General features: G+C 33.1%; 1 protein-coding gene across 1 annotated transcript; it reads left to right on the top strand.

The window, feature by feature from the left end:
- Positions 1–4,808: 4,808 nt before the first annotated feature.
- Positions 4,809–8,907, top strand: LOC130956857 (cation/H(+) antiporter 15-like). The gene is made up of 6 exons (XM_057883815.1): positions 4,809–5,039; positions 5,366–6,337; positions 6,751–7,171; positions 7,483–7,699; positions 8,280–8,374; positions 8,639–8,907. Exons 1-6 carry the CDS (start codon positions 4,809–4,811, stop codon positions 8,905–8,907), a joined length of 2,205 nt encoding a protein of 734 aa, XP_057739798.1.
- The last annotated feature ends 5,296 nt before the right edge of the window (positions 8,908–14,203 follow it).

The following is a 14,203-nucleotide window of genomic DNA, read 5'->3' as shown; positions in this document are numbered from 1 at the left end:
TATCGGTTCTTACATTTATGTCATATATTAGTTAGATATCCTAATAGCACATAGGCACATATACAGAGAATGCACAGAAGCATAATCAGTCCATCCCTCAGGCTCTATAGGAATGAACTGCTCTGATACCATAATGTAACACCCTACCACACAGAGCTTTACACCTAGGATGTAAAACAGAGGTGGCGAGGCACTTTGACTCTAAGGATAAAATATATACATATAATAGCAGAAAGAATGTGATAAACTAGGAGCCTTGCAAAATAGTTGAAACAAAAATCACGAAAATAAAAAGTGCAACACTCAGGAAATGTGATTACTGGTGTATTAAAAAAACTAAGGTTTAAAAGAATAAATAAATAGGAGATAGGAATAGAGAGACAAGAAAATGATATAACAAGCTCATAACTCAGCTTGCGAAACTAAGGCTAGCCAGAGAATATTTACATGCATATATACAATACCCCAAAATCCAAAATACAAAGATAAACCCTAATTCTCCATAAACCTCTAAGAGATACAAAAGTAAAATATAGATACATAGGGAGAATCTACACATACATACATACACATATATATATATATAACAAAACAGAACAGAAATATAAACCCAAAAGCCCACTTCGCTGCAGAGAGCTCCAGACGCCTTGCGAGGTGCCTCTCGACCTACATCTGAAAAATACAACATTATATGGAATGAGAATCAGAGGTTCTCAACATAGTAAAGGTGCCACACACATAATATATATAAGGTCCTGGGAATGCCAGAGGGAATCCTAGAACGCCGACACTCAGATTATAAAGTTTAAGAGGATTAAACGGAAGCCATAAAAGGTGGTCTTCTAGGATATCTAAGTCTTACTTAACTTAACCGTAACTCTAAGTCTTTCCTCATTTCCTTCATACCTCCATCTCCGATAGTTCGCATAGACAAACAAACAGACAAGACAAGCACAGGTAAAAAACAAGTAGTTCAAGTAACAATTGCAACAATTAGTAGAATATAATCAATTAGGCATTCCCCATTAATGCATAGCAAACAAAGCACACATATGCATATGATGAATGTCTATCCTACTGGCCATGAGCTCACGCGTCGGTTACTTTGTCAGAACCCGACACATCTGGTAGCTAACCCAGTCATTTGTCTCTAGGTTGCGCATCTCCAGGAGGATCATAAATAAAGGAGAGTGCCTTTCTACCTTCTCCTGGAGGTTTCACGAAGGAGAGTGCCTTTCCACATCGAAGGAGTGTGCCTTTTCACCTTACAACCAGAGAAGAATGTGGGGAAAACAATACGAAGGATAGTGCCTTTCCACCTTCTCCACATCCACATCACGATAAGAGAGGGAACTTCCATCCTCAATTTGTCATCCGAACACATTTTCAAGTTAATACGTAAGCGGGATCACACCCAAACCTTGCCATCTCGACCATTTCGGCCACATACACATCTCGACCATTCCGGCCACACACAGTCATCCTAAATCTCATCATTTATCATCATCATTTCCTTACATTCATTCTTTATAGCCATAGTTTAGCATGGTCTCATACATACACCTCATATCATTGCAATTTGTATCTAATTCATCATTTAAGATTATTACTTCACTCTCAAGTTATCACATTTTCCTAGCTTCAGCTCATTACTAGACTTACTACTATAGCTTAGAGCTAAAAGAATGAAAACGGAGGTTTAGAAGTTTGAAATTATGCTTGGAAAGACAAAATACAGTTTTGTTGAAACAGCGGCCACGCGTACGCGTGGACGTGCAAAAAGGCTTGCTCGCGTACGCGTGGATCCTAGCCCGAGAGGGTTGGTCGCGTTGCGAGCGACTGAACGCGTACTCAAATTCCATGCCCACGCGTACGTGAGGACATGCGTTTTCCAAAAAAATTTTGCCAAGTCTGAAATGCTGTAGAATTCCAAATTTCAAGTCCAAACTTTCGACGCACATAACTTTTTTGTTTTAAAATATTTTTTATTCATTCTTTGAACGGCGTAAACTTCACGAACTCAATTTTCATTTAAAACAGATTTGAAATTCTTCAGAGGTTTGGAAGCCAAGTTATGACTCGCCGAAGTTCAGCAAAAAAAAAACCCAAATTTACATAAATGATCCAAACCTTCATTTTCATAAACCAACCTCAACTCTTCCTTCCTTTACACATATAACCAATCACAACAATCATACCAATTATAATACCAAAACTTCCATCACCTTACTTTAGTCACTCACACATCAATACATACATAAACTCTTTACCAATAACTTATTACTCTAGTCACAATAATCACCATCAAACCACTACAATTCATATTCATTCACCTTCTCCACTTTACAAGCACCAATAAATCTTTAATTAGCATTCCAAATTCAGCACCAACAATTTAAACCAAAACTCAATATTTATCATCAAACACTAATCAATTTACATGTTTGTACATTCATCCCTATCTTATAGTCCACTAGCCTAAGTCTTCACAAAATATTATATATTATATACGCGAAATCTAAACCATACCTTGGCCAATTTCCACACATTATCCCAAGCAACCCTCTTAGGCGAAAAGGCAAAGATTTAACACCACAATTCAGCTCTAACACCCACCAAGTTTTCAATCAAACTTCCAATAGCTCCACATCATATATATACACATACACCTAATACATGATTCATATACCCAAATACCGAATTCAATACCCAACATATAAAATCAAGGAATTAGATAGGATTCTTTAAATTCTCACTTTACCAAAGCGTCACACAACAAGAGTGAACGTTTTCCTCAAGCTAATTGGGTCCTATAACATCAAGGATAAAAAATCTCAACACATGTAGTCATAATTTTCGAAAATCAAGGGGTAGAGAGACTGGGTGATCGAAAGAGAAGCTTACCAATGAAATTGTTCTGATAGGTTTGTAGAGATCGACGCGCTGGATGCGTGGCCACAAATAGTGCGACGATCGGAGCTTGGAGTGAGAAGTTATGGTGGTTGGAATCAAAGCCTAGGGTTGGAACCCTTCTCTTCTCTCCCCTTGCATAGCTTCAGCATTCTTGGCTGAATGGAGATGAAGAGTGTTGCTTCTCTTTAAGTGTATGGGCTGATGGGTTGGATCTTGGGCTCATTTTGGTCTTGGTTCAATCGGTTCAACTCGTTCGATCCAATTTTAGGCTAAATTCTTTAAAATTAGTGTCAAAATTCTTGTTTTAATGAGTTTTATCCTAATTTAATATAAAATTCACATTTTTAATTTTTCTTATTAAAATTTAATTTATTGACTATTTATTTACTAATTTAATGGAATTTACAAAAATATCCTTCAATAATCATTATTATAATTATATATTAGTAATAATAATATAAAATATATATTTATTATTAATGTAATATATTTAATTTATTTTTAATATTTTAACTTCTTAAAAAAATATTTAATCTAAATTTTTTATATATTTCATGATTAATGATAACATATTAAAGACAAATAAAATATATTATAATAATAAATATATTTTATATTATTATTTTTACTACTATAATAATATCAATAATAATTTTAAAAGTAATAAATATTATTTATTTTTAATATTTTTATTAATCATTAAATATATAAAAAATTTTGAATTAAATATTTTTATAACAAGATAAAATATTAAAAATAAATAAAATCTATAATAATAATAATAAATATATAATATATATAATACTAAAATAATTGTCACTAATTTATATATAAAAATAATTATTAAAGAGTATTTTTATAACAAGTTAAAATATTAAAAATAATTGAAATCTATTACAATAATAATATGTATATATTTTATATTATTATTTTTTCTAAATTAATAAAATAATTGACTAATTTATCTATAAAAATGATTATTAAAGAGTATTTTAATTAAGTAGACTAAAATATATGTTATTTAATTCTCGCAAGAAAAAAAAAAGTGTACATTTGAAAGATAGAGAAAACAATTAGTATTATTTAGACATCTTGCAAGAAAGAAAAGGATCATTTTCTAAAAAAATATTATTAATGGTGTGTGAAGAATTATTTAAACGATAAATACATGAGCATATGGATCCATGTCTTTCTCTAGCTCTCTCTCTCTATATATATATACACTAGCACTAAACTTGTCCTTTTACCTTGTTAATTTGAAATAATTTTTTCTAAGAATAAAATTTCATTAATTAAATTAGTCTTGGTTTTACAGTTAGCTTCATCTCTATTAATGTAAACAATAGCTTTTGGAAGGAGGTGATCTTCAAAGTGGGAATATTGGTGACTATGAAAGATGAAATAAATTTGTAATTAATAGGATTAGTTAATGACTTGTTGTAATTGACGAAAATAAATCAATTCCAACTCATCCTTTGAAAATATTACATATTGCTTAATATCTAAATATATTGTTTTGCACACCCATCACAGAATAAATAATAATATATTACACTCACAACTCATCTTCCGATCAAATTTCAAGTGCCAGACATAAAAGTAACTGTCATATCTACCAAACTTAAAAAACTATGGAAAAATAAGCTATTTTCTGAATTTTCACTTTTAAAGATTTTGTGAGAAAAAAAAAGTAAAGAAATTAAAAACGTTTGATTTATTGTCTTTTTCACTTAAGGGGTTATGTAGAATTGTGCACAAAATTGCACATAAATATTTGGGAAATTATCTGGTGCTGACAGAACTTTTGTCGAATTTATGGAAGAATAATATTGAAGTAAGGTGGGACTCATCTTTTTATTTTTGAGCCCTACAAGTGAATTTCAGACACCATATTAATGGCAAAAGAAGGAGGAACCATCGTATCTGGTGAACATGGTATTACCACAATCTGTGTGCCTAGGAGAGATAGTTACTTGCATTCTGTAGGCATGTGGGTTGGAGATAATCCATTTGATTTTGTTGTTCCTGTCACGTTGTTCCAAATCATTATCTTCATTATAGCTTCCCGAATATTGTACATTGTTCTCAGGCCTCTAAGCACACCCAAATTCGTCTGCTATGTTCTGGTAACTTTTATCATATTTAAATTTTATTTTGTTTTTCTCAATATTCAACATATATATAAGATTAGCATTTGTTTAAGACGAAAAAAAGAACTTTATGAACACAAGATGTATTCATCCTGTCTATTTGTCTTTATATTATTTATACATAATTCACATTTGTTTTTATTAGGGAAACCAATTATTAAACTAATTAGTAAGCAATTTTTTTATGATAGTAATGAAACTTGTCATGACATAATAATTAAATTTTGCATAAACACAAAAGATATTAGCTACATCATAATTGATAGTGCCTACTTTTCTAAGTACTTGCCAAAACATTTCAGGGTGGCATTCTGGTAGGACCATCAATTTTGGGCAACCATTTATTTGAAGTTGTATATCCTCCTATACAATCTCCAATTTTATTCTTGTTGGGAAGGTTAGGTGCTGCATATAGTGTGTTCTTCATCACACTGAAAATGGACATAGTCCCAACTATAAAAGCAGCAAAAAAATATTGGAAATTAGGTTTCATGCCGTTCTTAAGTTCTTTTCTTGTTATGTACACCCTAGCACACTATACCAACTTGGAATATAGAGGTAAATTAAAGCAACCAAGCATTCCTTGTTGGACTAGTTTTCCCGTTGTCTCAGATTTCTTGATGGAACTCAACCTTATAACTATGGAAATAGGTCAGATCGCTCTGTCTACGGCTATCGTATCCGAAATGTGTCAGTGGATTGTGTTGATAACCTACGTGTTAGCAACAAACACACTAAACTTCTCATTTGCAAACCTAAGTTTCCTTGTGGCCTTCTTGATGTTCTTGTGCTTTGTTGTAAGACCAATAATGAAGGTGATAATTAAAAAAACACCGAAGGGGGAACCGGTAAAACAAGGTTATGTTATTATGGTCCTTCTAGGTGTTATTGGCATGGCAACAATTAGTGATATCATTGGAATAACGTTCATAATGGGACCCACACTTTATGGTTTGTTTATCCCTAATGGTCCCCCTTTGGCAACAACAATAGTGGAGAGGTCTGAAGTTGTTATATCGGAACTTATTATGCCTTTTTTCTATTTGACGTTAGGCACAACCACAAAAATAAGTAGCATTACTGATGAATATTGGTACCAAAATTTGATGGTTGAGTTTGTTGTTTTGTGTGGGGTCATGACAAAAGTGCTTGTAACTATGGTCCTTGGCATGGCGCATAATTTAAGATTAAAACATGGGTTTATTCTTGGCCTTATGATGAGCATTGAAGGCATACTTGACCTAATCTTATTTCATGGAATGATGAGAGCACAGGTATGTACTATCTTATTAATCTTATTTTACAATTTATAACTTGAAAGTTAAATGTGACTTTTGATTATGTAATTTTTTGAATAATACCAACATTATAAATGTCAAAAAAAAATATTAAAAATAACTTAAATGAAAGACATTTTAAATTCAAATAGTCATGTTCATGCACACTAGCTAAAATTTATTATATATAAAAATAATATTTGCATATAATAGAACATTTATTAACAATTCATGGGTTAGTTGTAAAAAAAAAATATTTTTGCTGATGTAAAAATACAGAATTGAATGTCAATGTATCAAAATTAGATTGATCATTACTGTTTACAAAGCATATTTGTATAATTACTACACTAAATTTTTATTATAATTTTAAATAAACCCATTTAACTAGGAATATCTTTTTTTTTTAGATTTTTGAAGATTACATATTTGTTATACTCGAGCTTCATGCTTTGTTGATAACCGCTATTTCTGCACCATTGATAAAGTTCTTATACAAACATCATCCTCGTTTGTCAAAAGAGCCAAGTGCACATGATGCAAGAGTGAGAACAATCCAAAGAACTTCTTTAACATCAGAATTTAGCATCATTTCTTGCGTACACAAAGACACAGATGTTCCTAGCATGATTGCGCTTCTAGAATCCTTTAACACCTACCAAGAGAGTCCTCTGTGTGTCCACGTCATACACCTTGTTGAGCTCTTGGGAAAAAGTACACCCATTCTTCTTCCTTTGAAAAAGAAAAACAAGAAGGTCAAATCATCCGCCATTTATCTTGAAACCAACCACATCATGCGAGCATTTGAGAATTACTCGCAAAACTCTGCAGGTACCATATAACTAAAATCTCGATTTAATTTTATAATCTTTTGATCTTGTCATTTTAAATGGATCAATCAATTTTACAAATAAAAAATGTTAGAGGAACAATATAATTTTTTTTTTTTTGTAGTTAACCATCAATATTTAAAAATATAAGTTAAAAGTATATTGTTAGATTGTTATACTAAAGAAATTGGTATGATGGCTATACTAAAAGTGTTGGTCAAAATAAATAAATTTTACCAATCTTATAATTTTTCTCTAAAATTTATACTAAGTTTGACAATTTTACTATTTAAAATTTTTTTAACTTGACAGGTGCGGTAACCGTGCTTTCCTATGTCAACATTGCACCTTACAAGATCATGCATGAGTCTGTTTGTAATCTTGCTGACCACAACCGGATATCTTTGATTCTCATCCCTTTCTATGAATACAACCAAACCATTAATAGCCATGACGGAACCTTTATTCGTGACCTTAACACCTCCTTTCAACTAAATGCAAGATGCACAATAGGCATCCTAGTGGACAGGTATATTTCCATACATGGGATGATAAAATATATGACCAGTTCTTTTTAATCCTTTTATAATAATATGAAACATTGTGTGCCTCTTAATTACATCCAAAAATTTTAAAGGGTTAACCATGACTAAATATTAAAAATTGTTCACTAAAAAATTTTTTTAGTTCCTAATAATTTTTTTTATAAGTTCTCTAGCATTATTTTCTTCTAACATATTAGTCCCTTTATAATTTTAAAGAAAGACTAATTTATTTTATATAATGATATTTTTAAGATTTAATTGTCTTATAATAAAATTTATTAGGAAGTTATTTGTTTAATATAATTAAAATTTAAATTAAAAATAACAAAAAGATCAATTTATCTGACAAGAATAATTTTTGAGAATTTATAATAAATAAATATTTATTAAAATTTTCAACCACCTAGCGGGGCTCAAAAAATTAGTTTGACACTATTTAATGCTTTTTTTTGTATGTCTTGACACTATCTAATGTCTGTGTATATATAATTCCTTGGAACTATTAATAACTTTTTTTTTTATCTTTCACTGTAAACAACTAATTTGTGGTATCATATATATCAGATATTCAACATTGGCTTTGAATGCATCGTTATCATGTTTTCATGTGGCTATCTTCTTCCTTGGTGGGCAAGACGATAGAGAAGCACTAGCATTAGGTATTAGAATGTTGGACCGTATAACCATAAAGGTCACACTAGTGCAATTCATTGTACAAGAGCAACACAACTTTGATAGCAGCAACCCATCATCATCATCATCATTAGGGTTAGATAATAATAATAATAATAATAATAATAATAATAAACCAGTAGAAGAAGAACAAGCAGAAGCAGATAAGATATTGGACGAATGCTTGGTAGATGAATTCAAGGGGAAGAAGATTGTCCACAACAATGTTAATTTTCATGAAATTTTGGTAGAAGATTCCATAGGTGTTTTAGAAGCGATTCGGGGCATGGAGATGGAGATATATGACCTTGTCATTGTCGGAAAGAGGCATCAATCTATGAGTATTACGGATGAAGAAATGATGGATTTTATGGACAACGCGGATCAATTAGGAGTTATTGGCGACATGTTAGCGTCCACAGAGTTTTATGGTGGGAAAATTTCACTCTTGGTGATGCAATGTGGAGGGAGGAAGGTTTTGGAAAAGAAAACCTCTACTAATCGAGGTTTAAAACTTTAAGATTTTAGAAGGTCCTTTTTGTTTTAACCAATAATTTAATCAATCATATTTCATGTACATTAGAAATCTGTTATCAGTATAGAAATATGAAGTGGCTTCACATTCATAATTGCACGAACACGACTATGCCGCACGCATCGTCTCTTCTATGTCACCGTACACTGCTCACATCTTTCCCTAACTAGAGCAGAAACACTGTTCCTCCTTCTCCTCATGACCAAAATCATGGCCGACGCCGCACCTCTCTCTTCGTTTGTCTTTCTTCTCTTTTTCTACGTTAAGGCACTCACACCTCTTCCTCAACCATTTTATGAAAATTTATTTAAGTTGAGAATTATTGACATTTTCCATCCACCAGTTTTTATGGGCATATTAAAATAGAATTATACTACGTGTATACCAAAATCAGCCACCAAAGTTAGCCACCAGTATAAAATACATGCTGGACTATAAATACACATTGAAAATAAATTAAACCACATATGTATTGATATATAAATATATTAGTGACTGATTTTAGTGGCTAATTTTAGTATACAGATAGCATTTTCTATTAAAATATTATTAGAGATGTTAGTAGTTAGGAGTTAAGTTAATAATTGCTAGTAATTAGTAAATGAATATTTACAAGGTGAGTTAGTAATATTCTTATAAATAGGATAACTCTTATATCATGTAACAACAAACAATTAATGAATGTTAAATAAGACAAGTTATGGCTATTTTTGTCTGATTTTCTTTGGTTACCAAACATTTTCGCAACAATTTTGATATAACAACTTCACATATAAGATTATCTTTTTATTCTGTTCTTCTCCTAGAAAGTTAACAAATAAATTAAAAATTAGGTTTGATTAATTGTGGGATTTGGATTTGATTTAGAGTTGGAAAGTACTTTGTTATTAGCTAATGGGTACTCGCATCCTGCATTGCTTTTCTTAATTTGTTTTTAAGAATCAAAATTTCTTGATTAAGATGATTTCTTTACTGGTCAATTGTATGATTTAATTGCTACTCATTATTGTACTCTATATATCAACCAAGATGGTGACAGCATTAATTGTCACTGGTTAGTGGTTAGTGGTTACTTATTTTCTATACCATGAACAAAAATTTAAAAAAATTAACATATTTGTGTGTGTTTGGTGTTCACGATGTTGATTGCACTTTCTTAGGTGGTGTGAGCATTTCTTGATTTATATTATTAAGCATACCATGTAGAAATCTATGCCAAGCCTCACGACTATTTTATATATAAAACACTAGAACTGATAGTACAACTAATACTTACATACTTAGCTCTACTCTCTACAGTCGCCCAAACTCAGCCAACCTGAGTTTGTCAAAATATTTGGGGGAATACTGAGAGAGGCTTTGTCAAAATATCAGCTATTTGCTCAGTGTTAGAAATATGAGTAACAGCGACAAGCCCCTTGGTGACTTGATCACGAACAAAATAGAAGTCTAGTTCAAAGTGTATGGTTCGATTGTGTAAAATAGGATTATAAGCAAGGAGCACGACATATTGTTACAAAAAACTGTAGGTGACATAGTACAAGGTTATTGTATCTCAATGAGTAAATGCTGAATCCAAATGAGCTCAGTAAATACCGTTGCAAGCGCACGAAATTCTGGTTTGGTAGAGCTTCTATTCACTGTTGATTGCTTGCTACATTTTCAAGAGACAAGATTTACGCCAAGAAAAACACAGAAGACAGAAGTAGACTTGTGATAAATCAGAAGCCCAATCTGAATCTGCAAAGCTGTAAGGCGCAAGTCAGTGGATTTCTAGAAGTGTAAAGCAAATATCAAACGTACCTGCAAGGTAGTGAAGATTCTCTTCAAGGCTATCCAGTGTTCTTGCTTGTGAGAGGCCATAAATTGGCTAATTTTATTGACCCAATATGCAATATCAGGTTTTATGATTATGATATATTGTAAACCTCCCAGCAAAGAACGAAATAATGTAGGATCATCACATCACTTGCCATCTGTTGCTGTTAAACGATTAGAGCTCATCATAGGTATAACACCCTAATTAGCCTAAGTCTTACCTCGCGTCGTAAAGCAAAAGTTAATCAGAGATTACGACAGTTCTAAACTCATACATAATATATATAGAAAGAATAGTATAATCTAGAAGGCCGATGAAGGATATAGCTCAAAAACAGGATTTTAAAAGCGTAAAACATACTAACGAAGGTACTAGCTTAAGGCACAAGAAACAGATAAGATATAACAAAAGATAAGTATATAATATCATAGGAAACTAGTCATGACTCGCGGAGTTTAAGCCGGTTAGTCATATACAGGTAAGCAGAACCATACAGTAAGAACAGTTTATATAAGTTTGGTTCTCTCATATACATGCCTCTAGGCTAAACAAAATATAAAAGGAGAGATGTATACACAAAGTAAACCAAAAAGACTCCAAAAGAATCCAAGATCCTCCGCTTCTGTCGCCATCCAAAGCAACTCACCGAGGTGGGTTGCGACCTGCATCTGAAAAACACAACAAAGATATGGTATGAGAATCAGATGTTCTCAATATGGTAACAGTTCCCAGTGATATAGGATATAAGATCCCGAGACGCCAAAGACAATCCTAAACTCCATATCTATCACAAGATTTCATTACTTAAGCATTGTAAAACAGATAAGCATGATATACCAACATTGACTTAAATAAACCAGGTCATCTATCTTAGGGGATTTCTACTCTAACCAAACACCGTTGTCCCACAGCCTTCACCAACCGATCCTCCATGCGATCCCATCGCCACCGCCTTCCGAACCTCCTCAATCCCAGTAGAAAATACAGGTAATATACAATGCAAGTAAAGCACAAGTAGAAGCATATAAGGCAAATAATTCAGATAGCAAGTAAGTATGTTATTCAATTAGGCAAGCCATTACAAGTAAACAAAGCATACAAATAGATAGAAAATACATATGATGAATGCCTGCCCTACTGGCTGTGATATCACATTGTCGGTTCAACTGCCAACCTAACACATCTCCATAGAGACGTCGCCCTTTGAATTTCTTATATGGGAACCCCCGAGATATAGTGCTCGGATCACTGTCCAGGTACTGGCGCCTGCACGCTCTATAGATCCGAAGGGATGCGAGTGGGATACTCTTACCTCAGACCTTACATCTCAACGTAAACGGGATTAACCACCATCCTTACGCCACCGCCGCTATCTTGACAGGCGGGATTAACCACCGCCCCTGCCAGGCGCATAGCGTCTCATAATCTTAGTAAAACAATATTTCAGTGGTTTTTAAAAAGCATTTTCAGTATACAGAAATCCATCATCTCAATCCAAGTCCCCGACTCATCTCAACCACTGTCCATTCATAACTCAGTTTCCAAATACCACAAGTTCATCATTTCTCATCTCATATACCAATCATCTTTCACCTAACGTCAAACCATTCTCAGCACACCAGAAACCTAGGCCTCCATTTTCTAATTTATCATAAAATCATGTACTAGAACCCTTAAGTTATACCCCATGTTCTAATACTTAAAACTAGGCCCAAAAGTCTTAAAATGGTGTTATAGAAGCTTGCAATCTTGTTGGGAAGGTAGAATAGTTGAAAACAAGTAAATTTGAGAAACAGGACGTGTGCGGCCGCACAGGAGTCTGTGCGTACGGACGCTCAGAAAATTTTAAAATGTGTGCGTACGCACAGGTGGAAAAACTTACGGAATCTACTCACTAGCACAACCTGTGCCAGTGACCCTAACAGAATGGCCTTCCCAACGTGTGCGTCCGCACAGGTTGAAATTCTTCCTTAGATATGTGAGTGCATAAGCTATGCTAGCGCTGCAAACAGAACGCACTTCCCTGCCTGTGTGTGCGCACAAGTGTGTGCGTCCGCACAGATCAAAATTTTTGCAGGTTGTGCGTCCGCACAAGGTTGTGCGTGCGCACATATTAGAAATCATAAAATTCTGCAACTTTGTAGAATTTCAGATTTTTAACACCAACTTTGAACGATCATAACTTCCTCTACAAAATTTCAATTGTTACAAACTTTATATCGGTTTAAAGGGTTTTCAAAGATCTTTAATTTTAAATAAATTTCAATCAGTTTCAAAAATCGATGCAAAAGTTATGATCGAACAAAGTTCACCAAAACCCAATTTTTTTCCAAACTTCACCATTTACACAATTTCTTACCATACACATTCTAAATCATATCAAACCATTCAAAAACTTCATCTTTCATAAAAATAAATCTGTTGTGCCCTAATACATCAACATTACCACATTTTCTTCCTCACTTCATCATCTTCAATATCAACACCAATATATCACACTTTTACAACCATAATGCCAAACAATCCAATTCAACATCACTTATATCATCATTATGTCTTTTCAAGTTACACAATTAATCATCATTATCATATTACCATCATTCATCATACGCAAACCCAACAATCATTAATTCATCATAAACCACCACATATCATCATTTAACAACTCAACAACCATTTAAATTCAAACCTATCCTATGGGTCACTAGCCCAGGTGTCCATGAATATTATATACTACATAGAGAAAATCGAAACCATACCTTGGCCGATTTTCTATATGCACCGAATGTCCAAGTTAGCACAAACAAGCTTCCAACCACAATCCAAGCTTTCAATTCTACTCCAATAATAAGCACAATTAAGTTCCAATAGCTCCCAAAGCCACAATAATCAAACTATATACATATAAATCACCTCAAATCAACTTAGGATTTCTATTAAACATAAATTTACAAGAGTTTAATGGCTTTTATATTTTCCAACAGATTTAAATGTCAAAACCCAAGGCTAAGAAAGGATTAGAGCAAACCTAAACATCCAAAATCACAAAAACTCACTTAATCACAAACCCTAAGAATCGAAATTTTGGAGAGAAGAATAGAAATGATTTTCGTGGTTACCTCTCCAGTTTCTTATATGGACTTTGTAGAGCTCTTCACAAGGAACGCGTAGCCGCAAACAGTGCGATGATCGGAGCTCTATAGCTCAAGATATGAGCTTGTGAAGATGGTAATGAATAGTAACCATGGGGTTTCTCTCTTCTTCTCTTTTCAGCATGTATGAGTGTGTTTGTTTGTGTGTTATGCTAAAATGGGTTCACTTATGAACCCTTTTATATGTTGGGCTTGGGCCCAACTTAGACCTGGTCTAACCCGTTAGCGTTTTTAGCCCATTTGGTCCAACTTCGAGGCAAACCTTTAAAATTAACGTCCGATTTTCTATTTCTAATGTTTTTCTAAGGTT

The sequence above is a fragment of the Arachis stenosperma genome, chromosome 10 (genome assembly GCF_014773155.1).
Source record: "Arachis stenosperma cultivar V10309 chromosome 10, arast.V10309.gnm1.PFL2, whole genome shotgun sequence".
In the NCBI taxonomy this organism is placed as follows: Eukaryota; Viridiplantae; Streptophyta; class Magnoliopsida; order Fabales; family Fabaceae; genus Arachis; species Arachis stenosperma.
Note: the sequence above shows the minus strand (reverse complement) of the source record. Positions and strands in the feature narration are given on the sequence as shown.